This window comes from Lactuca sativa, chromosome 4 (assembly GCF_002870075.4).
Source record: "Lactuca sativa cultivar Salinas chromosome 4, Lsat_Salinas_v11, whole genome shotgun sequence".
In the NCBI taxonomy this organism is placed as follows: Eukaryota; Viridiplantae; Streptophyta; class Magnoliopsida; order Asterales; family Asteraceae; genus Lactuca; species Lactuca sativa.
The window spans coordinates 191,088,508-191,116,251 of record NC_056626.2 but is presented as its reverse complement, the minus strand read 5'-3'; the positions used below and the strand labels follow the sequence as shown (position 1 = coordinate 191,116,251).

The 27,744-nt window shown below is 33.9% G+C and overlaps 3 protein-coding genes across 7 annotated transcripts; 1 reads left to right on the top strand and 2 right to left on the bottom strand.

Annotated features, from left to right (window-relative positions):
* Positions 1-871: 871 nt before the first annotated feature.
* Positions 872-3,144, bottom strand: LOC111882110 (uncharacterized). The gene is made up of 6 exons (XM_023878476.3): positions 2,787-3,144; positions 2,239-2,377; positions 1,879-2,142; positions 1,710-1,791; positions 1,285-1,481; positions 872-1,214 (listed from the first exon to the last, which is right to left on the bottom strand). Exons 1-6 carry the CDS (start codon positions 3,035-3,037, stop codon positions 987-989), a joined length of 1,161 nt encoding a protein of 386 aa, XP_023734244.1. The 5' UTR covers positions 3,038-3,144; the 3' UTR covers positions 872-986.
* Positions 3,145-6,248: 3,104 nt separating this feature from the next.
* LOC111882100 (YTH domain-containing protein ECT4) lies at positions 6,249-9,666 on the bottom strand. 5 transcript variants are annotated; one of them, XM_052770516.1, is made up of 8 exons: positions 9,542-9,666; positions 9,351-9,469; positions 8,524-8,561; positions 8,321-8,444; positions 8,180-8,259; positions 7,610-8,092; positions 6,772-7,512; positions 6,249-6,682 (listed from the first exon to the last, which is right to left on the bottom strand). In XM_052770516.1, exons 2-8 carry the CDS (start codon positions 9,400-9,402, stop codon positions 6,377-6,379), a joined length of 1,824 nt encoding a protein of 607 aa, XP_052626476.1. In that variant the 5' UTR covers positions 9,403-9,469; positions 9,542-9,666; the 3' UTR covers positions 6,249-6,376. The 5 variants fall into 5 exon arrangements, with proteins under 5 accessions (XP_052626476.1, XP_023734233.2, XP_042757185.2 ...); XM_023878465.3 differs by having other exon boundaries at positions 8,524-8,597; positions 9,542-9,665; XM_042901251.2 differs by having other exon boundaries at positions 8,180-8,241; positions 8,524-8,597; positions 9,351-9,588.
* A 13,399-nt stretch (positions 9,667-23,065) lies between these two features.
* LOC111882097 (protein HIGH CHLOROPHYLL FLUORESCENCE PHENOTYPE 173, chloroplastic) lies at positions 23,066-26,386 on the top strand. Its single transcript, XM_023878459.2, has 13 exons — positions 23,066-23,738; positions 23,815-24,027; positions 24,126-24,330; positions 24,416-24,491; positions 24,565-24,700; positions 24,854-24,958; positions 25,104-25,184; positions 25,279-25,368; positions 25,502-25,567; positions 25,633-25,689; positions 25,771-25,848; positions 25,926-25,973; positions 26,140-26,386. Exons 1-13 carry the CDS (start codon positions 23,178-23,180, stop codon positions 26,209-26,211), a joined length of 1,788 nt encoding a protein of 595 aa, XP_023734227.1. The 5' UTR covers positions 23,066-23,177; the 3' UTR covers positions 26,212-26,386.
* The last annotated feature ends 1,358 nt before the right edge of the window (positions 26,387-27,744 follow it).

Below are 27,744 nucleotides of genomic sequence, written 5' to 3'. Positions count from 1 at the left end.
TGTTATTTACTAAACTTAATTATCTTATTGATCCAACATTATTTACTAAAACTTAACTATCTTTTGAACAGTTCACTAACTTATACTTACCAAGTTTCTTGTCTATCCCAGCTCTACCAGATATGTTTTTTTCCAAGTTTCTTATCTATCCAAGTGTACCAAAATTCGTGTCTATAAGACCTATAAGCTAATTTCATAATATGATACCCATTCACTAATGATTAAAAAACATTTTTGTCTCCCTTATCTTCTGAATAAAAACATATTTTATATATTGATGGTCTATATCCTCTTATCAACACCTTTCGAACCATATCCATAATATGACATTTCACCCTCAAATGGTCCCCCTTTGCCAATAACAATATATTCCAGAATTGAATCTTATCCATTCCAAACATTTTAAACTTATATGCTCAATTCCTTTAACAAGCAACATCATCCAATCATAGATTTTCTTTCATATTATAACATATACACAAACGTCAACCATAAAAAAAAAATTACAACTTTTGACTCAAACCAATCATTCATTGAGTACGTGTACTAAAACTTCAAACATGTTTTACAAGGATATACAAATCCATCAGATAACCTTGCGTTCGTAGTTTCTAACATCAAATTTGTTATTTAGATCTCTTAACTTTTAAACATATACAACAAATTACAAAAAGAGGAAAATTATGTGTTCTCATTACACTAATAGTAAAAAAAGAAGACAAAAAGAAGTATAATCACATTAAATATAATTAAAACACAAGTGATATAAAAAGAAAAATGTTCTTATTGGTTATCATTTCATGACATTATCCCTTAAATATAATGTAATTCCTTGTTATCTTCATTATTATCCATCAATCACAACTTTGCATAAAAAGAAAAACCAACATGTTATAGAAACTTTTTAACTCATTTCAGCATAAGTAGCAGTTAAAGACTTAAAGATCACAATTTACATAGTTTTCCATATATTTCTTTATCTATTTCTATTCCTTCTTTTGGTGTCGCTTTGTAAGCTTACTTAATACAAATGCCATGACAAGCTTTCCACTTAAGCTATTATGTCCACGCGCCAAACAAATCGCCCCACCAACAAGAATCAATCCATTCGCTATCAATTTCTTTGAAGGCTTTCGCGACACTTTTCTCTCTTGAGAAACTTCCGGATGACCTATCTCTTCAATCCTCCTCGTAGACTCCAACTCAAGCGGTACCTACATCAACCAAAACAATCCATTCAGCAGACAGTCGACAGTAGACAGCAGACAGTGTAAAAAAGCTGACCTTCTGGACAAGAGTGATCGCACTAACAACCGAAGTAAGTTGAAGACGTTTAATGTCAGAATATTTCCGAAGAGCATTATCCATTTTACATACATAACTCCATATGCCCTTAGCAAATACCATTTTTGCCATATCAACGTTTAAACCAGCATCTTCTTGATGAACCATTTTTATCTCACATGAATTTCTACCACCCACTTCAACATAATAAAAATGTAAAAGAAAAGTTAGACTAAGCCTTGTGTCAAAACAATTTCAAGAATGCTAAATGTTTAATTTGTGTTATATATAAATAAAGGTACCTAAAGTTATGCTTAAGTCTTAAACCAATTTAGCGGGTCCCAATTTTACACTGAAGGAAACAAAGTAGAATGCTAAATAAGATGAAGAAAAGTAATATCAAGGGTACCCCTATACAAACTTGCCTTCCTTTATTCTCCAACCAGATCTTAAAAGGCCAATGCGTACATACTTCTTTTGTCTTGGAGCTAAAGGATGCTCACATTCCTAATTAACAACATACTTTACATTATTATAAATATAAATATAAATCAACAAAATGTATAATAATGAATATAGAGTAGAATATAATACCTTACTGTAACAATAATAGGTTTTATCACTTCCTTCCCATAGTCTCCAAGCAAGAATGTATTCTCTTGGGGTTAAAAAAGGGAATTTTTTTATTGTGCGTCCAATTTCAGTTCCATTACTTTCATCAATCTGCAACTGTTCATGGTCAATTATGGTTTTGTCCCACTCTTTTCTGTAGAAATTATCCATGTAGAAGTCTCTTAGTGTGTCTGAAGAACAAGAATGGAATACTGTAGTGCTTAAATACTTCAGTGGGCCACCATCCTGCAAGTAATATACATGTTTAAATAAGTGAAAATGCAAGTTTTTTTTTTTTTTTTGATAAATCATGATATGTTAGGTGAGGATATGAACAATAACCTTTGGTTTGCAACACTTGACATGGTAGGAGAGTGAATTGTTTCTTTTATCTACAACATTTTCCCAATTCTCATGTGTGGTTTCATCCAGATTGTCTATCAGAAGTTTAAGATCCAAATCAGTAATGATATCTGATATTCTGCAGAAACAGATGTGAATGAGTAGGACATACTAAAATCGAAAACAAAACAAGTATTAGAATCATAATAATAATAATATATCCCGAAAGAGGCTATAATGATTGAAAAAAACGTAGTTCTAAAGAAGACAAGACAAATCTATAAGGAGCAAGAGCAGAGGAAGAAGAAGAAGAAGAAGTAAACCTGATTGGTTTAATGAAAATTTTAGGTTTCTTCAAAAATTTTGCATAGAGCAACTTATGTTATGATTTCAAGTCTAAGATATGCTGAATGAGAACTCAGGTTAGCCTAGAATGATATGTAATTGTTGCATTTGCAATAGCACGAGATTAAGACAATGAATGAAAAGGCAAAAACAGAATCAAATTACTAGAATCCAATCAAACCAGAGAACACTGAACAACTAACCTATGTGATTGAGACGACGGTGGAAGAGAAACTGTGGGAGTGTTCGATTGTTCCACGGATCCAAAACGAGGGTTGATGAATAGTAGGAATCGGGGGATGATTTGAAACCTCGCGAACTGAAACACAAAGACGAGGGTTACAACAGCAAGCGTGTAGGTAATCCATCCACTCCCAATTTCTGTCCAGAATCGTTCTTCCATCGACGATGATCGTTGCGACAATAACAATTCTCTGTTCCACATATCCTCCATCGCACTCTACTGGGAGTTCATCGGGAAAACCAGGACACGTATAGCTAAATGCCTAAATCTCATAAATAAACAACTCAACTCTTTGGTATTATCATTTTCAGAACTTCTAGCCACAAAATATTAAATCTTATTCTTATAAATAAAAAAACCGCCTATTGTCAAATAATATTTATAAATATTTTTATCAATAAATGGTATTGAATTATTGATAGGTCGGTTTTTTCAGCAAAATACAAATTTTAAAAATCGACTATTTATCTAAAAAAAATAAATTAAATACATCAAAAACTCTTTTTTTTTTCTTTTTTTATTAATAAGACAAAAATATTGACATATTTTTACAAATAAAAAAAATGTAGGGTGTATCATGGCTTTTTGCTTTGTCCCATTTGTTTCAAGTAGTTCATATAACTAAAAAGAAGTGGGCTTGATTGTTGATAGATTTTTTAATATAAAAGTCACTAACTATTTATTTTTTATGATTTAATCATTGTGTTTTTATTTCTAAGTCGTTATGTTTTCGATTTGTTGCAATTCTGATTAGATAACCGGTTTGTTTCAAGTTATTTGGTTGTCAATGTTAAAGTGACATGCTGACATAATATTATTTGGTTATATGATGTTGACGTAAAATGATAACGTATAAGAGTAAAAAAAAAGTTGCGCAAAATACACAATGTATTCATTTGTTTGCGAATTTGACACTAAGTTTTCAACTTTTTTTTCAATTTTGACATTTCATTAATTGAATGTGCAACTTAACATTTACTAAAAGGTTTAAAACATATTACACAATACAACGAAAATGCAAATAATTTGTGAAAACGCGAAAACAAGAAAAAACATATGATATTGGGTCACCTCAACATTATATTTCAGAAAATAATTCATTCAAACTTTGAAATACATGATGATAATCGATGATAGATGAGAAATTGTTTCATATTAGCAAAATATGGTTTTTAACATTTTTATTATGAAAACATGAATTTAAAAATGATTAAGGTCGTGAAAAAAAAAATTATTAAAATCGTCTTTTAATCTATATTACCATAACACCATCCAATGTAAACTTATTATCTTTAATTTATTGCTAATAAATTTATTTTTTTATAATACATATGTTTGATTTTTCTAAGATAAAATTTGTTTTCACATTTTCGCAAGATATTTATGTTTTCGTATGAACATCTCTCTCTCTCTCTCTCTCTCTCTCTCTCTCTCTCTCTCTCTCTCTCTCTCTATATATATATATATATATATATATATATATATATATATATATATATATATATATATATATATATATATATATATATATATATATATATATATATATATATTGTTGGTTGAACATCTTAAGTAACAATCAAATGTGTTTATGATGTTACTGTTAAAATGATCCATTTGTTGTGTAGAAAACTTACTGAGTATATTAGGCTAATATATTTTGTATAAAAATAAATATATTTGTATAAGAAAAATAAAATAAATCTTGAAAATTACATCACGTAAAAATAAAAAAGTAATAAAATGATGTTTTTATACATCAATTTTTTTGGAAAAAAAATAAAACAAAAATATTCAATGATGTATTGTAGTTTGAATATTTTAGAAAATTTTAGACAACAAAAATTATTAATATATTAAATAAAGTATATTTGGATGATGATTAAAATTAGTAAATGTTACTTTTTTTTATATAAATATTACATTTTATATGTTTAATTTTTTTGATTTTTTATTTGACTTATGGTAATTATTACTAGAGTAAATTACACGAATGGTCCCTATGGTTTAGGGTAATTTGGACGTTTGGTCCCTAACTTATTTTTTTAACTCGGAAGGCCCCTATTGTTTGTTTTTGTTACGCGTTTGGTCTCGGTCTCACCTAAAAAGACTATTTTTCCTTTATTTTTTAATTTATTTAAATAAACAGACCCCCGCACCCACCCCTCCACCTTACCTTATCTATGCCGCCATTTTTTCTTTATTTAAATAATAGTTTTTTTTTTGTAAAACAGGGACCAAACACAAACAGTAGGGACCAAGTGCGTAACAAAAACAAAAAAATAAGGACCTTCCGAGTTAAAAAAATTAGATATGGACAAAACGTGCAAATTACCCTAACCATAGGGACCATTCGTGTAATTTACTCTTATTACTACAAGATTTAGTAGACTTCTAAAATTCACAAATGGTCCTTGGGAAGTGTCACAAAATATCAGAAATAGTCATTGTCTAAAATTTTCTCAACTTAACTATTCCATCTAACAGACATCCATATGAGTGCAGGTTAGAAATTAATAATGTAGTAGTATCTTTCCTATGTTGTTTTGTGCAACGAGCTTAGATTTTGTTTGTTAAATGAAAACTAAATTGGTAATTTTATTTCTTAAATGGAAACTCTATACCCTAGATTATAACAATAGTACAACGAACGCTTGAATTTCGCAACTGAAATTGAAATTCAAGTTGTTTCTTGTTAGTAATAGATGTGAATATACAAAAATTGTAGGAGAACTCCTTTATAACTTAACACGAACATGTCGTGTTGTTATTTTTTCTGAAAGAGCCATATAATATATTATCAAGTTGAACAACTCAGTTACATTTCTAGTGCAGTTAATTGTTTATATTCGTGATTTGAGAACTTTAACCTTGGTATATGGGATTCATCCTCTATTTTAAACAAGTTTTCTTATTTCTATACAACGATATTACAATTTTTGTTTCAACTAGAGCTTTTTTTAGAATTACAGCTTTTAAATCACTAGCAAGAAGCTATAATAATATAATATGATGTGCTTTTTGAAAATAGGCGAAAAAAATGATAAAATAGTGGCCATTGGTGTAATTTACCCAACAAAAAATTGGGATATTTAAGATACCACAACCAGAGGTATAATATTACGAAAATGTATTTTTCATGCTACCACATAAAAGCCACTAACCACACACTTCATTATTTTAAGCATTAGTTGAAGAATATATGATCGTAATAATGCCTTTTTGTGTTGTACGAAGTTTTTAGAAGTTAGCAATTCCAGCAACATTCACAGCTGATGTGGAAGAGAGACTAAAAAAAAAAAGATTTCCTTTGTTAAAGTTGTAATGCTCCAAGAGGAGGTAAAAACAATAAACGACAACAAGACTACAAACAATGTAACACATTTATATATATATAACTTGTTGAAATCAACAAATAAAATAAACAGAAAGAAAGAAGCCAAGGAATTATATTATTATTAGTAGTATCATTATTGATCCAAATTTATCATGAATTATAAAAAACTATTATCCTTAGAAGCAGTAAAAGGAAGGAAACCACGAAACTTACTAATCCGTGGTGTCGACACCTGGCGACGACATGGCGGTTTTTTCGAGTTTTACACGTGTTGACTTGGAAGTATCTTTGTCTTCCAGGCGGACAACCTCCGAGAAACTTTTGGACATCTGTCGGATAAACTCATTAACATTTTTATTTTCATTTCCACCCCCCAAATTTCCCTGTTGTTGTCTTGCTTTTCGCTCTTGCATCGCCTTCTGTCTTTCTTCATAAAAGTCAAAGTCATCAAGAATCGACATATCAGTTTCATACTTATTGAAAATTTTCAACATTTCAACTCCTTGCTCAAATTTCACCTATAAATATAATCATTCATTCATCAAACCAAACACATAATACATTAATATCACATACTGATAACAAAAGGGCAATATCGTCATTTTACCTCCTGTGTATCTCGACTATTGGTGACAGGTTTGTTGTCGTTATTTTCAAGTACTATATGGCGAAACTGACTGTTGGGAACATCTTTAATGATATGCCACTTAACTGGAAACTGGCCACTCCATTTATCCTGTTGCCAGTAATCCACACTCTTGTCAAAGTCAACACCCCCCAGCATTTCAGCCACCCCACAAAACTGTCCACTTGCATTCACTGAGAAAAACAGAAACACGTGAACAGAAGTTTGCTTCTCTTTTGCTTCACGATATGCAGAATCTAACTTCCTGTTTCCATTCGAAGTGCTTGCCCAAATACTGTATTTGATGGATTTATGGACATTATCTTCACTGTAGGATTTGATAATGAAGAATTTAGCCTCGGTTGTGTATTCCGATACAGAATCCGGGAGGCTTTGGGAGGAGGCATCCATCATATTATCATTATTATTATTATTATTATTATTATTATTATTGTTATTAGGTAAAAGGGATTTAGGTCTAGAGGCTCTGGGACCACGGTTTTGTTCACTGAGAATATCGAGAGTGGAACTACAACTGCAAAGAGAAGCGGGTCCCCTGCCACCTCGGCGTCTGGTGTTGTCCAGAGTGGGCCATGGTCGTACATCTGGCGTGGAGAGTGATGACGTGGCAAAGGCGTGGTTTGGATTTGGAGTGAGGCCGTTGTTTAAATAGGTGGTGTCGTAAGAGCTTGCTCCGTAGAATGATGGTGGCTGTTGAGATGTCTGAAGAATATAAATAAAAAAAGGTTACATTTCTGTCGTTTTCAGGTAAAATTACTAAAACACATAAATTAAAGGGAGAATAAGCAAAAGGGCTAACAGATCCAAAGGTTTGGTGAAAAGATCCAAAAGTATGATGAGGAGATACAGAAGGTGATAATGGCATAAAGGATCTGTGTCTGTCTGATTGTCCAGACCAATCAGACCAAAGTCCTCCTCTGCTTCTGAATGCATCCAGACTTTCCTGAAAGCCAACTCTCCCTGGAGGATCACCTCTCCCAACAGAAGCACCTACTGGTGATGAGAAACCAGGTCTTGGCCCATACACCATTCCATCACCATGTTCACTGCTCACCAAAGACTTTAATTCTGGCTGTTGTGAAACTGGAGTGTATGGAGCCACAGGATGCTGATAATATGGTGATCCAGAGAATGTATATTGCTGAGCTGGATGTGGATATAGCTGAGCATCACCATTAACAGAAGGGAGAGGTGTGGTCACTGGAGAATATGGACCATATGGCATTTGGGAATTGTAGCCATAACCCGTGTGGAACACAACCGAATTGTCTGTATACATTGCCTTGAAGATAAAAAAAAAAAAAAGATAGTAAATTTTTTGAGGACTTACTTGTAACTGTGAAAACTGAAATGCAAACATTCAACTTACAGGAGATCCATTGGCATCCAGTGTCTCGGTGTTGATGAATGGAGAGTATTCATCCCATTTACCTGAGCCATTTTCAAAACCTGAAGGATAAAAGAGTCAAAAAAAATATATTATGACAGGTGGAGAAAAATAGAAACAGACCTTTGTAGTACATTGGATGTGCTAAAGGGGCACAAAGATTGGGAGGATAGACAGTGAGATCTCCAGCTACATTCAAGGCTCCTGAGTGGCTTGGATTATCCCTTGAATAGCTGATTGCAGCATCCTGAGAATTATTAGGACAAAAGAACATCTAATTTATATCATTTATACCTTCAATCTATCAAATGAAAGCAAAGAAATACCTGTTCTTTAATGATATCAGGTTGCACCAGTTTCTCCTCTGCATTCATTACCAAGGACTCAGTAATAGAAGAGTCTTGAGATACCAAGCATTACAAAGAATTGTTCATAAAGGGTTAGTGTGTTAACTAGAAGTTTCAACAAAAGAGACATTTTAAGAAGATAATTGAACAAATTGAACTTCAGGGAAAGAAATAATGTTAGTTATCACATTCTCCAAATCTTGATAGTGATAACCAAGTGGTATATACACATACAGTTTGTGTTATAGCTTAAAGATACAGTCTCCTTTATAGAAATACTCTTTATTTTTGTTTTCTTTGTGCTTTTATACCTTGATTATAGCAAAAGGTGGTTTGAGTAAAGCAATCTCAGTATTTAAGTTGTTGCTTAACCATCAATATATCAGACTCTGAAACTCTTTTATAAATTCGAAAGTTAATCAGTGAAGACAAGCGACACCATATACATATCCGAGTAAAGAAGATAAAAAAATGTCACTAGCCAGTGTCCTAGAAGTTTCACCTATGAAATCTGCCATCCCCTGTCGAATTCTATATTACTCTCTGTATTATGTTTGCAGCTGAGGTCCGATAACTAATTATTTTCTCTCATACGACGAACAGAGAGTATGTATGTGATAGTAGATGCTAAACTGCTAGGAAGCAAGAAATCAAATCGTTCTAAACAAACAGACGCAGCATCTACATCGACATCGACATCGCACAACGATCGCTCGAGTAATTAACAAAATGAAATTAAACAACTATGTGACCTGAACCGACAATCAATAGGGTGATGAGCTAATGCCGATAGAGCGAAAACATACCATTTGGAGGAACAATGATGTGATCGGTGGATTGATGTTGGGTTGCTGCCATCTGGAGAATCTAAGCCCGAACGAAGAATTGGATGATGATAGCGCATGAATGCAACAGAAATCGAGTTCTGATTCGAATAGGCACCAAATTATTGAGCAGAAATCGAAAGATTTACATTTGTTGCAGAGTAAAATATTACCTTTTTTTTTTATCTTTTCCCCATGAGCAAACTGCGATAATGGGGTGTTATAACTTATACTACTTTTTTAGTTTTTTTCTTTTCTGTGTTTTATCGACTTCTGTTTGATTACGGAGATAAGCCCTCTCTTACTATTATATTAAAATTTTGTAATTTAATATCGTTATGTTTTGCCAAAAATTATAAAGATATTCATTAAAATACCATATTTTGGTGTTACAAGTACTTACCTAATTATTTCTTAATTTTATAAAAAAATTGCAAAATTTTCTAGAGTCTGCAAATGACGACATCTTTTTATCATTTCATAGTACTATTTCACAGCGAACGAACAAAGAAATGGACCCTATAACTTTATTTTAATTTTTTTAATAACAAAAACTATTAATCCACACCAAAATAACTAAAATAGTCATGATTTTTGCAGGCAACATTTGTTAAAATTTGAGAATTTCATATGTAGCGACATACGATGATCATTGTTTTTATTCAACTTTGAACCTTCATAATTAACTCATATGAATTCTGATTAAGCTGATTTTTTTATTGTTTTTTATTTTTGTAACAATGGTTATCCATGAATATATCACATTCCAAATTTGGATATCAAAAATTCATACTTTTATAGCTCCAAAGTAGGTTATTTGCTAAAGATATAAAAAATTATCCAACTTTGAACATTCATAACTCATACGAACTACGGTTGAGGTGATTTTTATTCAATTGTTTTCTTTATAACAAAGTTATCTATGCACATATCACAACTTGAAATGTGGATGTCGGAAATTCATACTTTGTAAGCTCCAAACTACGATAGTTTGTGTTTTTCAAAAAAATTTAAAGATCACCATATTTCATATGAATATCATAAAGTCATACTTGTACTCTGTATTGTTGTTATATTTTAATAAAAGTTTAAATTCAGATCAAATAACCTTAAGAGTCGGCTTTATAACTCATTTTGGGTTTGACTCACTACCAGATGGTATAAAACCTCATTGTTGGGATGTCTGGAATTTATCAAACCAAATTCAAACAACGAACAAACCATAAATGATGGATCAATGGTGAACTATTTCAAAGGAAGTTACATTGCCTGGTGGGGATGGTGAAGATCAGGTAGTTGACGTAGGGGCAAGAAAAATGGTCATCTGATGTTATTGGATTTTCAAAAAGGTAGTTTTGCCTTTTTATCAAATCAACCCCAAGTTAAAATGAAAGAATTGGTGTGAAATTTTAGTTCGAAAGATAAGAAGAAATAAGAAGTCGATCCCAGATTTTAACAGACATCAAGCAAAACAACAAAATTAAGAAGGAGACGAACCAAGAGAAACATATGGTTTAATGACAATTTGACTTTCTTTCCACCTAACCAAAGCGGAGAAATAAGTATCAATTTGCACCCTTCAAACCCAATCTCAACCCCTCAATGGTTTCCTATACATCTTAATTGTAACACCCTATTTCCGACTATGTTTTCCATTCTTTAATTGGGGGTTTTATATGATGGGTTTTGAGCAAAACATCATTCATATGGTGTACATGCAAACCCTAATAGCTTTTGGATCTAGTTTTTCTAATGAACATGCAATTGAATATCCAAAGCTATAAACCTTAGATCTAGCATACAATTAATCATATTAATATAAAATAGGGTTTAGATCTGACCTTTGATTGTTATATGGCAATAACAATCAATCCTTAGCTTCAAAAAAGCTTAATGCCTCAAGTGCTACACCTCTAATGGAGTCACAAACACCACTAAGCAACTTGGATGAAGAGGGAAGAAAGGGGAGGCACCAAAAACGACTGGAAACCCTAAAGGAAGTGTTAGCCACCTTTTTGGTGCATAGAGGGCCTTTATATACATGTAGGCTATTAGAGTTTACAACTAGGAAACCCTAATTTGGCTGCTTAAGCCCTAAGCAGCCCATGGACTCCTTTAACATATCCCTTGGACGAATTCTTTATGGGCTTCCCATAGAATTCGTCCAACCTATATTATTTAGGTAATCCATAGCCCAATTGCAATTATCTTATAATTATAAATCCAGTCCCCTAAGTTTAATTAATCTCTTTTAGCCACAAAATTAATTATCAATTAATTCTTGACTAATATTAATTAAACAATATGATTTCTCCTTTAATATATTATTCTCATAATATATTAATAAATCATATTTAAACCTTTCTCTCCTTAATTCATCCTACATATTGCTATGGTGAAGGCAACCCAAAAGGACCATGCTCATCATCGGGTCAAGTACATACCAAAATAGTTATGGACTTAGACACTAATCCAACAGTCTCCCACTTGGATAAGTCTAATAACTATTTTCCGTATGACTTCAGAACCTGATCAGCAATCATAGCTTTCAAAAGCCGTTGTCAACTCTGATCTTATCAGATAGCGTGTCCTTTAGATAAGGGATTATATATTCCTCCATTCTCAAGATATCGTATAGACACAAGACATGAATTTCAATCATTCTCTCTATATTGTTTCCCGACTTCCAATTTATGACGACTGACAACAGACTACAATTGAACACATCAACTTAGTCCCGGCTTGGCCAAGCACTTAGGCGTCATCACTAAATCATCGAGGGGCCCACAGATATCGCTTTTATCCCACTTTGGGTAAAAGGAATGGATAAACCTCAACTCAAATGCTCGATTGCATTTACTGATTGAATCACACACAACAATAAGTTTTATAACACCAAGTTACTGGTGCGTTTACTTATTATCAATGTGCAACCGACCAACAAATAACAACTCACACGTCTGGGTTTCAAGAATATACAATATTATTGTCTCACTAATCACCCATGATAAATCCATCAAGTGATCCAAATGAGCGTGGGTTTAATCCAATACTTTAATCTTATTAAAGCACTCATGAACTCTGCAGCAAACTTGTGCTATGTCTAAACTCTTTAAACAATCTACAGACTCTTCATGATAGTCTTCCTTCATACCTACTTTCAACGCATGACCGATTGTGGAGGTTTGAATTACCCAGTTATTCTGGAAGTCAAAACATGCAAACTGAAACACAACAATAATACTTAATCTTATATGGCCTCAAACTTGTGAGAGTAAATAAAACACTTTTATCTAAACACCATATTGATTACTAATTATTCATCGTTTACTATTTCAGAAAATCAACTTATTACTCAAATTAAACAATAGTTGTCCCATACACAAAGCATGCACACTATGTTTCCTATGGTCCTTACTTTGTGAAATAGATCAATTGAAAAACTTTTCCAATGATGCTCATTTCACAATTCCCAATCCTTATCATTAGTGTTAGAACACAAGGTTCTTTGCACTACCATAATATGCTAGATTCTAACATTTTAGCAACGATCCTTTCGCAAAATCATAGCACAAAAGTCACCAAGACTTGGCCAATGAGATTACAAAGTACTCTATCGGAAATTGTTACAAGACAATTCCATAGACGTGAAGTCTCACATTCAAAGCACATTCCTTTGAACATCCTTATTACATAAAAAATTTCTAATCTAGACATAGACTCTCAATATCCAACTACCAATATGGAAACATTTCCATATTTGCCATTTGACAGCTCATTCTTAATAGAATCTTATCTATTCATAATAATGTCGATATGGTCCATCCAATACCATACTTCCAACTACTCACAAGCGACCAATCCTCAACGAACTTTGGATCGTCCTTTGATAGTTGTTTAATTATTTTAGTCAAAACCGATTCTAATCCTTTTTCCCTCTTAATGCGCTAGACATTTGGAAAATTTTAGAATGGTCAAATATTATAACATTTGCAATCGATCCTATACCCCGAAGCGTATGGGACACGATGCATAATGTCTTACATAAAGATATGATACTTTATCAATCTTCTGCCATAATATTTTATGTGTCACGTTCTCACAATTCGAACTATGAAGAGGGATGTCGTAATCATAATCGAAATTTAGGAACACACTATGTATCCTTTGACTAAATTTATTAAAATTTCTCAATCTAAGCTTTAGATTTTGAAACGAAGTATAATATTCTCTCCCTTAATTATAGCAAAACAACTTTTCAACCCATGCAACTTTGAAAATTGAATCTTTGTTTTTCTATAATTAATATTGCTAATTTTCTATTCTTGGCATAATAATCATACAAGCAAAACACTTATGCTCCCACTATCAGGATGATTATTATCATATAAGCATAACACTTATGCTCCCACTAGCTTTGACATGTATTCAGAAAACAACTGAACTTCCAGAAAACAATGCTTATTGAATTTCTAAAGTTCATATTTCTAATACCAAATGCTTCGATAAGCCTTTATCTAAACTTCTTAAACTTATACACCTTTGCCTTAGATAGCTCATATGTGTGTCTAAACAATTCAGAACTTATATCAATAAGTCCTAAATGTTTGACTAATTGCCAAATCTCACAATTCGAACTATGGAAAGGGATGTCGTAACCATAATCGAATTTGAGAATAAAATTTTCACAATTGCTATCTTCTTAAAATCTCTCTTAGTGAAAGCATTTCCTCACAGTCATTTTCATGAAGGGGGAATCTTAAGACACTTAGATTTTATGGTGTATGAGTTCCTATCCATGTGAATTTGCCAAAACCAAGTTTGCGACAAATCCAAACTCATATGGATTGAACTTTCTTAATCTTGATTTCTTGCCTTATGGTAACACGAGTGTCGACCATGTCTTCCAAGTAGTTTAGCAACTTATCCTTACATATCAATGTACTTTCCATTGCTCAAGGTGCTTTGTCTTTATGCATTCAGATGAGAACTCATAGAACTCACATACATAATTAACTCAATTGGAATGGCACAGAAACAAAATAATGTCAACACGATAGGTTGTAAATCTCAAGTCGTGTGCTAGTGATGATCGATAAGGTTTATTCTTTGATTTGTTCTTGAAACCTTTTTCAAGATCATTAAAACTCCCACTGACCTCTTGACATATATGATTCTCTTGTCAAGAAACTTTCCTAGACAAAACAAATATTCAAGAGTTAGTGCGAAATCCTATCAAGAATAACACTTCACACAATTGGTCCTAGTTGGTCTTTTTCTTATCCAAGACATCACAACTTACCATTTTTTTTTAATGTGCAATAATAAGAAAACTTTTACAAATTCCACATTTGTTGAGTGTTATAAACCTTCTTAAGACTTGTCACTCAATTCACAATCTTAGAGTATAACTCTAAGACTTGATATTGGAATGAAGTATGATTGACTTCTTGATTTAACCATTTCCACAATTCTCGATTCCTCTTCTTAGACATACAAATGCACTAAGGGGTCGTTTGATAGTTGTTGATTGGGTTAGAGCTGACTGAGTTAGAAGCTGACTGGGTTAGAAATGTTGACTGAGTCCACATCTGACTGAATTTATGTTGTTTGATTATTTATTTGACTGATTGTGTTGAATGATAAAAATGACCATATTATCCTTATGTTGTCCTTTTGTGCTGGATAAAATAATTATAAAAATAAAAATTATCACATAATATCCAAAATAAACATATGTAATTTAAAATCCAAATACAAAGTGTAATAGAAAACCCAAAATACACATTGTCATACATAATAAAAAAAGTATATCATTTAACGTGAACCATTTGAAAGTAACTGATTAGCAATCTGGTCACGCAAAGTAGTCATATACTCAACGGCTTCTGAACCCCATTCTATGCCTTGTATGTTTTGGCCCTCACTTCCTCCACCTCCCACATTAGGAGTAACCATAGTGTTTTGTTCAAAGTTCGTAAATAGGTCATCTTGAATATCGTATTTCTTTATAAAATTATGGACCGCAACACAGGCAATAACTATGTCTCTTTGCATTGGAAAAGGATAAGGAGCCATACGTTTTAAAAATGGAAATCTCATCTTCAATACACCATAATCACGTTCAATGATATTTCTAAGTTGTGCATGAGCCTGATTGAACCTTTCTTCGTTTGTTAAAGCTCTGTTTCTTCGAAAATCGGCTAACCAATACCTAGTATTGCAGTAAGGAGCCATAAATCCACGGGTGTTGGTGTATGCGGCATCACAAAGGTAATATTTATCTGTAGATGGGTGACAAATTAATCATATAGATAATATAGATAATAAAATTTATAGAAAAATGACAAACCTGGTGGAGGGAATGGAAATCCAGAAATCGGATTAAATGCAACTTCTTTCAAAACTTTAGAATCGTGTGCTACGCCCTCCCATCCAGCCCATACAAAGGTGAATATCATATCAAAATCACAAATTCCTATTACATTTTGATAACATTCACATTTTCCTCTTCCCCTATAGCGAGTTTGTTCATCAACAGGCACAACTGTGTGTACAAGTGTTCCATCTAGTGCACCTAATGCTCTAGGAAATATGTTTTTTAGCCATCTATGTCGTTCCGAGGGATTTCTTGGTGTATTAGAAGATGTTGGTACAATAATTTCTCTTGCAAAACACATCATTGCTTTTAGCACTTCATGAAAACATTGATGAATCGTTTGTATGGAGTGATGAAACCTTTCTTTAACAGCTCGAAAACGTTCATTATGTCCTATAACATGTAAAAATATAGTCATCTTCTCTTCAATGCTTATTGTCCTACTACGTTGCAACCAATTTCTTTGAGTAAAATGATTGCATAATAATACAAATGCATCTTGTGAAAGACGCATCATAGCAAAACATTGTATAGGACATCCGTGTATCAAATCTTGTGTATATGCATGCCCGGTTTCTTCCGATTCCTTAGCTTTTATTCTTTCAATTCTTTTTTTCTTTTTCGAACCAATATCAACCAATAGCATGAGAGTATAAGGAAACCTAAAAACTCACTTTCCTTATCCATATGTATCCTGTTACATATTAAATACAAATCACATAAATTTTATAACATAAACCATAACATTTATCAATAACATTAAAATGGATGACATATAACTCCATAACATAAAAATCCATGTCATAAAAATCCATAACATAAAATTCAATACCAAATAACAATCCTAAACATAACACATAAACAACCTAAACTTAAAAATCCTAAACAAAACAAATAACAACCCTACACATAAAAATCCATAACATGTACCATAATGTAAATCCATAAAGCATAAAGACAAAAACATCCTAAAGTCATACTAAAGTCAACCAAGTAATCCAAAATTCTTTCCCGTACTTTTCACCCACAACTCACAAGTCGAAGACTCGAGGCGTAACCAAATTTTCCTGTTACCAGCATTTTCAGCAAACAACATAAGAGCAGTGATGTATTTCGGATCAGAATCTCCCCACTCTAATCCTTTCATTTTTTCAATACACTCATCCATCTCCTTGTCAAGATTATTATTTTGCACAAACGCCTGAGCCGCCTTCATAATTTCCTTGCCAACCTCTCTTATGTCATCATCTAGCGTGTTCGTGGGTGCATTTCGTTTTCCTCTTTTGTTTTTGGACCGACCAGACGAATCTCCACTTGCATGTGATGCACTTGTAGGTGGGGGTACTGTTGAAGCTGAGGTTGGGATATCTATTGGAGGTGGTGTATCTACCATCTCGATATCCTCATAATCTTGTGTAGTAAACACTTCTGCAGGGTGAGGGAGTGTCGAAGATGGTCCCCAACTAGCAACACCGGTCGAGGTCGCACCGTCAAACAACTGGGTGCACAGATCAGGGTAAAGGAGGGGTGCATTTCTTAATTTCTCGATCATCTTGTTCAATTGTTTGAAAAACTGATTTTATTATCATACTTTAAAAAATAATGTGTTTTAAATTAATAAATTACCTTCGCCTCCGCTTTCCACTCTTCATCCGTCATTTGAAATGTGTTTGTGATAGGATTCTAGAGATTCCCAATTTTGGACCAAAATTGTAAAAGTTGCAAAAATGGGGGTTCTAACCGAGAAAACTTCATTTTGGAAGGACTTAAGCTGTTTGGAAAGTAAATTTGGGATGAAAATGTCTTTTCAATAAGTTATGATACTAAAGTGTCAAGAAAAAAAAATGGTTTAAGGACTAAAATGGAAATTCTTTTATATAAAGGACTAAAAGTGCAAATTTTATCCAAGAAGGGTCGTAAAAAGGTAAAATCTTACTTTTAAACAAATAAATCCCTTAAGACAAAATACGAGATCCACGACTACCGGTGAAACGTAATAACAAATACACTTTCAACACCAATATCGTTACCAAACGAATTGATTTAGTCTCGAATCAATAACAAAACAAAAATCAATAAACAATAGTACTTCAATAAACACGCGAGATCTACGAGGAGTCAATATTCAATCTTTGGGCTTGAAAGTTTCAAATCGTGCTTGTTGGGCCTTGCTAGCCCAATAACATGATCTTTAGGCCCGGAGGGAACGCGCTTACATGTTAATGGGCCTTCTATGACCTAATTCCATGTAAAAGGACTTTCAATAGCTATATTGTGCTGTTGGGCCCCAAGGGTCCATTGGTGCTGCTAGCGAAGTCGAGAAGTCAAATGCGAGTCGGGCCAAGTGCTTTTCACATTCTCGATAGCCTTGAACAATTTGTGGAAATAAAGGGGGCTTCGTACCCTCCTTTCCCCTCGGTTGTGGGGCTATGTGAAATCGAGTAGACAAATTCGTGGCGTAAATCAAGAGAAGTCAGGGTGGTTGGATTAAGTGAGTAGTACGGACGACGCCTAAAGGATCATTTGTAATTGGTATTTATAAACTAGTCATTTTCATTAATGCATGATTATAACGACTCACAACCCATAATTAATCAAATGTCACCTGGGTAATCAATAACAATCGTTGTATCGGTATAACAATAAATAAGACACGTAATTTTATGTATTGGGAAAACATCGGGTTTTCCCGGGAAGTTCAACACTTTTACCTATGTGATGTATACAAAGTTCAACAATTATACATGTTTACAAAAATCGACAAGCATACTTATGGATCTTCACACTTTTTTTTTATAAACAATGCTCTTTTCAGAAAATATCGGATTTTCTGGGTTTCCAAACTTCACAAAAAACATTTTTCACAACATTACTTATGAACTCACCAACATTTCATATGTTGACGTTTTTCCAATATAACTTGTATTCTCAGGTAACAGGTAAACCGAAAAATAAGTACCAAGTGATGTCATGGTGTTTTGCTTAGATTTATTATCGAACGGTTTATGTTATGGAATTGTAATGTTTAAAACAATGTACTGAATGTAAATAATATCAGTTGTAATATTTCAATGCATGGTGATGAATGATGTTATGATTCATGTATAATCATTGTGATGGTATTCAATTAAGTCACAATAGCCCTCAGACGTTTCCGCCGTCTGGTTCGGGGGTGTGACAAACACGGGTGGATGCACTACGATCAGGTTGGGCCCTTCCCTTTCATACCAAAAGTACCTGAAATCATAAACATAACTATAAGCACAAAGCTTAGCGAGCTTCCCCAAAATACCACATACAACATACATAAATATAACCACACGTGGGTGTGTCGGGTCTGTAGCAACCCATGGGTATGTATCAACCCCATGTAACAACAAGTAGTTGTGTCGGGTCCGTATCAACCCTAAGTCTATAATGACTCCAAGACCAGATTGGATCCATGCATATATCATACAATCGCATTAGTAATAATCACATAATTACATACATCTTACACATATGATTCAGTGGGTTGACATTGGTGCATTCGACCCACTAGTATGGTAAGAAGACTCACCTCTAACTGAAGATAATTAAACCGTACACTCGAGCTATTGCTAACACGGCTCCTCACAGTAATCATACCCCAATAACCACCCTAATTAATAATTTGGATTTAATCCATAAACGAATTTCTGATTTATCTTTTATCTATCTAATGGAAAAAAGACCATTTTGCCCTTCCTATTCATGACCCAACTAGCCAAATCCCAAAACCCCTAAGAGCCCAAGACCCAAAAGGGTTTTTCTGAGAGTATCAGCCCACTACGCTCAACGTACAGAGAATTACGTCCAACGTAATACCCTAAATCCCAAACTCTCAAATAAGGTCTTAATGCTTAAGTACTTAACGTCCAAACTTCAGATATAAGCCTAATAAATGTTTAAAGTCATAAAGTAGAAACCTTTATTCCTTTGCATGGCTACAAGGAGCTTAACACCAAAACCCTAACTTATATAACCATCTAAAACTCCATAACTCTTGCATGGATGAATACAAGGACCAAGCTTGCATTTTTATGACACTAAACACTCTAAAATGCTTGAAAGGACAGCTCAAATGGTCTGTAGTAGACAATACTTAAGAGACCAAGGTTTTTGGACAAAAAAGTCATAACTTGCAACCTAACAAGATCTAGCAAGGCAAGCATCAAGATTTGAACTTTATACCTCCTGGAGATGCACAAGGATGAGAAGAATCTGGATCCAAAGGCTTGAGAGTAATACCACAACTTAAAAGGTCTTCCTTCACCATCGAGAACACCAAAATGTCACTCTAAAGCTTCAAAACTCACACATAAGAATTAGGGTTTCGAGATGGAGGCTAAGAGAGATGGAGACTGGAGGTAAGAAAGGGTTTAAGGCCATAAAGTTCTTTAAATAGGGTCCAAACCCTAAAAATTAGAGTTTTCCCTTTGCATGAGTACGCCTAGTGTACGCATCCATATGCCCTGCGTACGTGAGGGAATCCATGTCCATCTTTAAGGACCTACGCTCGATGTACCCATCTCGTACATCCAACGTAGGGACCAATTTTGCAATCTTTTAAGGAAACAATGATAAAATGAAAATACCTGGAACACTGGCGTTACGAAATCTCCCCTACTTGAATCAGCCTTCGTCCCCGAAGTCCGCTACTGCAAACAAGTATGGGTAATGCTCCCTCATCTCATGCTCTGGCTCCCACTTCCACTCTGAACCCTTCTGGTGCTTCCATTGAAACTTCACCAAGTTCACCATTTTATTACGCAGAGTCCTGGTCTTTCTTTCGAGAATCGCAATCAGCCTCTCCACATAATTCAGGCGCTTATCGACCTAAATATCATCCAAAGAAATCACCGCCGAATCATCGGCTACACATTTCCGCTGCCGAGAGACATGGAAGGTGGTGTGGACCTGATTGAGCTCATCAGGTAAATCCAACTGGTATGCAACCTTGCGCACCCAGGCGGTAATCCTGAAGAGACCAATAAACCGGGGCCCCAGATGAATTGAATTTATTTACAATTTTTGTGTGTGTTTAAGATGTATTTTAATTGAACAAACAAACCCTGATTTTGTTACAATACATATTGTGCAAAGAGACAATCAAATTACAATTAGTCAAGGTCTCCGTGGACCGAACCTACTTACTCTGTGTTACATTCTAATTATAGTCTTGTAGTGATTTTTAGAGTAATAATTTGTACCCCTTTGTTGGGTTTGACACCCTAACAAAGGGTTATGAGCCCAATGAGCATACATTTTTGCCTTAGACGCGACTCTTCCCTCACTTTGGACCTTCTTAACACTTCAGTCTTCTTGTCTGAGGAACATATTGACCTTCCTAATAATTTCTTCGACATTTGTTCCATTCTCTTCCCACCAAATTTCTAACATAACTTCTCTTCCAACTCCCACCGAAAGTTCGTCGTGGTCATCTGGATCTCTAGTGCCATCATATGGCTTTACTCTAGGCCGTTTGAGCCCAACTGAGATTGGTGTTTCGTTGATATCATCTGTGAACGAATTTATGAAGTTAAGGATATCAAATCCTTGTTGTATTCTCTAACTTCTATGACACCTCATGACATTTTGTCATTAGTTCATTCTTCGCTTTCCTTATAACCTCACATTTGTCATGATTTCATCAGTCATTTACTACTTTAATTTAAAAAACACTCGAGTTGTATGTGTGAACGGACATGTGTTTCCAATCTCTCTCCATATGTGCTTTTTTTTTCCTTTTCTACTTGTCACTTTGCCATGGGCCTATACCTTTTAATGGCTTCGTACTCTTCCATTTATTGTTCTTCGGTTATGGGTTCTTCTTCATTTCCCATAGTTTAAACTTTCGGGACGGAATGTGTTGTTATGTTTATGTTTTTTTTACTACCGTCGTCACTTAAGGTGTGTTTGTGGGAGCTTCCAAAGTTTGCATTCTTGGAATCATACTTAAGTCGTCGATTAGATCGCTACATGTGACCATTTTTTGTGTGGTCCCATAGATGATGCCACTTGATGTAACTTAGATTTTCCCGTTTGGGTGGTACGTCCGATTTTGATTACCTTGATAAGAGACCAAAGTTTTGAACTTGAAAAGCACCACAACTCGTCAGACGTTCACCATGAAAAGGTCTCGGGAGGATGTTTCGATGATTAATTCAGATGACGAGTTTAGATCGAATCTTAGTAATTAAATTAACATGTTCGTGTTTGTGTACATGTTTTTCCTGTTCTCGTGGTCTTTATAGGTATTTCATCGGGAAATGTCGCCTTATTTGGCCAAACAGGTTCTAGTCCAATCGTCATCAATGCTCTGATGGCAGAAGGTACAAAAGGTTGTACTTATGTAGAGTCATTAATCCATTATGATAGAACATGTGCACTATTGTAGTCCTCAACGGTAAATTACAGTCTGTTTGCCGGTTATATCGAGGTTTATTTGTCCTAATCTCGTCCACTAGTTGTATGTAATTCATTTCGTCGTTCGATGGTTCGACTCATTTGTTATCTTGGTTCGGTAGTACAACACATTATTACGCGTGAACATGTTCGATAGTTCAACTTATCTTCTCTTTGGTTCGATCATATGGCGACTTATGTCGGGATTCTGCCGAGGAGATTATATGACCAATTAGGTATATATCTCATTAGCATGTATAAGTATCAATATTGTTACATGAATTGTAAATGAATGAATGTATCACCAAACAAATTCTAAGTTCCAAATGAAGTAGGTGTTAATTTTGAAAAATATATACATTTCAGAAAATCAACTAAATAAATTTTAATATTTTTCTATTAAATACTATAACCACATAGTGATAGTATCGCACCATGGAAAGATGATTCGGCAAAAATGTGAAATGGGAATACAAAAAATGGATTTACATTTCAGAAAATCTACTAAATAAATCTTAATATTTTTCTATTAAATACTATAACCACATAGTGATATTAGTAATCATACCATGGAAAGATGATTCAGCAAAAATGTGGAATGGGAATACAAAAAATGGATTTACTTGTAATTCAAAAAGAAAAAAGAATGGATAAGTTTATAACACATAATCACATATAATCCAGAAGAAAAAGAAAAAAAAAAAAAGTGGATAAGTTTATAACACATATAATCCAAAAAATGAAAAGGAAAAAAAAAGTGGATAAGTTTATAACATAAATAAATCAATATTTTTTTAGGAGCGTTTAAGGAGTGAAGTTAAGCATCTCTACGTGGCAAATTGCTGTGCAATATTCGACGATTTCGATCATTTCGTTTTTTTTAAGTTTCATCTTCTCTATGTGGCTGGAGTTTCTGTGTGAGTCTCAGCTGACCTGGCTGACAGGAGGAAGAAGAAGAAGAAGAGCATCGTCTCTTCATACACTTCAATTCTGTCATTCAAGCAATGACAACTGCAACCGCCGGACTGACCTCCACGACTACCTCCGGAGTCGGCGGTGGTAAACTTTGTTCCCACAAAAGGATCGCCAATGATTTCGCCACACTCAATACGTCTGTGAGCAGCTCTAATGGCTTCAATTGCTGGAATGCTGCTACGAATCATCCTCGCAGACGTTTGGTGTTCGCAAAGGCTTCTTCTTCGTCTCCTCCTCCTCCTCCCGAAAAAAAACAGGATCAGAGTGATAACGATGATGTAATTGACGACGATCAGAAGCCGTCCTCCGTTTCTGTGATGAAGAGATTGGTCGACGCCAATCCGGTTGGATTAGGGAGACGATCCAGGCAGATATTCGATGAGGCGTGGCGGAAGTTCTCGGAATTGGGGCAGATTTCCAGGACAACCAGGACGAACGACGAGAGCAGCCTTCTTATTCAGGAGGGTGGTCCCATGTGCGAGTTTGCAACCCCGGGGGCTCAGAACACCACCGTCCTCGTCGTTGGTGCTACCAGCCGTGTTGGCCGTATCGTTGTCCGGAAGCTCATGCTCAGAGGCTACTCCGTCAAGGTTTTCCTTTTCTTTGCCCTACCTTTACTATATTTCCAAATACTTTCTGATCTAACCTGATTTCTCTTCCAATTAGGCTCTAGTAAGGAATGCGGATCAAGAAGTTGTGGACATGCTTCCAACTTCCGTGAAGATTGTGATAGGAGACGTTGGAGATCCTGCAACTCTCAGGGTTGCTGTAGAAGGTTGCAGTAAGATCATCTATTGTGCCACTGCTCGATCCTCCATAACCGTAGATCTCAACAGAGTTGATTATCAGGGTGTATACAACCTCAGCAAAGCCTTTCAGGTTTTCCTTTTTCTTCCTGCACATTTCAAAATCATTTCACCATGTAAGTCCAATGCATATACTTAATTGTTTGGTTCTACCTCTACATCTTGTATCAGGACTACAACAATCAGCTAGCACAGTTAAGAGCTGGAAAAAGCAGCAAAAGCAAGCTTTTACTTGCAAAATTCAAGTCTGCAGATTCCTTAAAAGGGTGGGAAGTTCGCAAGGGAACTTATTTCCAAGATGAAGTCGCTGCTAAATACGATGGAGGAATGGATGCCAAATTTGAATTCAGTGAGAGTGGAGATGCAGTTTTTTCAGGTAAACACTTCCAAATCCTATAAGTAAGAAGCAACAACCCCACACCACACCACATCTGTTAACATTTTTCTCTACGTATAAAAAGGTTATGTTTTTACAAGAGGAGGATATGTGGAACTCTCAACTAAGCTATCACTTCCTCTTGGTAGCACATTAGACAGGTATTTTGTTTTAGAAATATCTGAAATCTTGACCTTTTAATATTCTTACTCAAGTCTAGTTTCCGAAATTCAGGTATGAAGGTCTGATAATTTCTATAGGGGGAAACGGAAGATCATATGTTGTGATTCTTGAATCGGGTCCTTCAGCAGACACCAGTCAAAGCAATTTGTACTTTGCTAGAATTAGTACAAAAGTAGGGTTTTGCAGGGTGAGAACTGACAAGTCTTATACAAAGAAAAGTAGATTAGTTACTTAATTAATGGGGTTATGTGGCATTTAATAGTCTTATTTTAGTTTTTCTGGTTTTTGACAGGTGGGATTCTTACCTGAAACATTATTTTTCTGATATTTGTGTTGATAGGTGAGAGTACCCTTTTCGTCATTTCGCCCTGTGAATCCAGCTGATCCACCATTGGATCCTTTTCTTGTGCACACTTTCACCATTCGTTTTGAACCCAGAAGACAGGTTTCTTTTTCTTTTTTTTTTTACTTGGTTTAGATTTTGGACATAATAATGTCTTAATGGATTAAGCCAAAAAAATATGGCTTAATGTATTAAGACAAACTCTTTAACATGAATTGTGATGGATGAGTTATTTTTACATTGACAGAGACCTTCAGAAGCAGCTGTTGGAGGGAGTCAGGACTTGAGAAGCTTTCAAATGATATTGGAATATATAAAAGCATTGCCCGTAAGTATTTCTTTTTTCTTTTTTCTAGAGTTTTTGCAAAAAAAAAAAAAATGAATGGGTAGTGAAGCTAAATTACTAATTTACCCCTATGCAGACTGGACAAGAAACGGACTTCATATTGGTCTCGTGTACAGGTTCAGGAGTTGAAGTTAGCAGAAGGGAAAGTGTTTTAAGAGCCAAGAAGGTCTGCTCTTTCTTGCTCTAATCTTATATTACAGGGTTAATGCCAACCAAATTTTACCGATTTACCCTTTAAATTTAATATTATTAAAGTTTAAACTATAATTTATTTATTTATTTATATACATATTTTATAGGCAGGAGAGGATTCCCTAAGAAGATCAGGCCTTGGATACACAATAATTCGCCCGGGTCCATTAATGGTGAGTTCATTATAAATTATGATTATAAAAAAATAAAAAATAAAAAATAGTTTTATTAATTTCAGGAAGAACCTGGGGGACAACGAGCTTTGATTTTTGACCAAGGAAACAGGATATCACAGGTGGGAATAGGGATATAAAAATAAAAAATTAAATTTTTAATTTTTTTTATTAATGACATGAAGGTTGCTAATTACTTGTAGGGGATCAGCTGTGCTGACGTGGCGGATATATGTGTGAAGGCATTGCATGACTCAACTGCAAGGAACAAGAGTTTTGATGTGGGTAACATATATTATTTATTATTTATTTTAATTTAATTTAATCCGAAATGACTTAAGTTGTTGGAAATCAACAGGTATGCTATGAATATGTTGCTGAGCCAGGAAAGGAGTTGTATGAACTGGTATTATAAATTTATAGTATAAATTTAACTTAAGAAATAACATTGTACATCATAATTGAGAAGATTTTTCAAAATATAATGTCTTAATAAGGAAAAAGAAATGTAAGTAGAATGCTATATTTGGGTAGATTTTTTTTTATTTATTATATTTGCTTTCCTTTTGTAGGTGGCACATTTGCCAGACAAAGCGAATAACTACTTAACACCAGCATTATCAGCTTTGGAAAAGAATACATAAAATCATGTGGATCTGGTAGAGTGTTATTTTGTTGGGAGATTTGATTACATACAAAAGGGCTAAATATGGGGGTAATTGTGTAAAGAAAATGGTTTTTGTTTCTATATTTTTCTTTGACAACTTTTATGTATAATGCAAATGTATAAAGATAATAAGTTTTTGTTTTCTTGTTTTACTTTCCAAGTTAAGTGTTTATTAAAGTTTATTACACTGAAAATTTGAAATAGCACAACTTTCATGTTTATTTATAGCTTAGTAACTTTTTGACAATAAAATTAAAAAACCCCCAACTAGATATTAATAACTTTTTGATATAACTAGCAATTAGAGTATAATGATAGCTTTAAAATATAAATAAATGGGTAAATGACGCAAAAAACACTCTTTTTACACAGAAATTCGATTTTGACACCGTGTTTTTTTTTTGTGTCAATTTTGACACTGTGTTTTCCAATTTGTTACAATTCTGACCACTTGACCGGTTAACCAGGTTACATGCTGACGTGTCGGTTTTGATGACGTGGCATGCTGACATGATATGTTGACGTGTCAAAATTGTTTTTTTTTTCCACAAAAAACACTAAGTTTTCATTTTTTTCGATTTTGACACTAAGTTTAATTTTTTATTTCAATTTTGACACTAAGTTTAATTTTTTATTTCAATTTTGACACAATGTTTTTTTTGTTCCAATCGAACATCATTTATCAAATTTTGTCTATTTTCCATTTGAAACCGTATAAATATATTTTTTTATTACATTTTAAACCGTATAAACATATTTTTTTCGTTTAAAAAACACATTTTTATTTTAATACAAGGTGTTTTTTTTTCTTACATTCAAAACATTAGTTATATCATGAGAATCAAACTAACCATAAGCTTCTAATAAGATATAAAAATTTGATGGGTTGCAAACTTGATATCTGAGTTTTGATCGACTACACGCCTCCAAACCTCCAAACACATTTTAAAGTTGCATATTTAATATAAAATACAATTTTTATATAACTAATACATATTTATATATAAAAATATGGTTTGAGTGTAAAAAAAATTGTATTTGTATAAAACTATGGTTTTTAAATGAAAAAAAACATATTTATACGGTTTAAATATATTAAAAAAATATTTATACGGTTTCAAATAAAAAATTGTCAATATCGAACAAAATTGGAAAAATGATGTTCGATTTGGAACAAAAAAACATAGTGTCAAAGTTGAAAGAAAAAATTAAACTTAGTGTCAAAATCGAAAAAAAAACCCGAAAACTTAGTGTTTTTTATGAGAAAAAAATCAATTTTGACACGTCAGCATATCATGTTAGCATGCCACGTCATCGAAACTGACATGTCATCATGCCACGTCAGCATGTAACCTGGTTCACCGGTCAAGTGGTCAGAATTGCAACAAATTGGAAAACACGGTGTCAAAATTGACACAAAAAAAAACACGGTGTCAAAATCGAATTTCTGTGTAAAAAGAGTGTTTTTTGTGTCATTTACCCTAAATAAATATAGCAAGTAATAGAACTC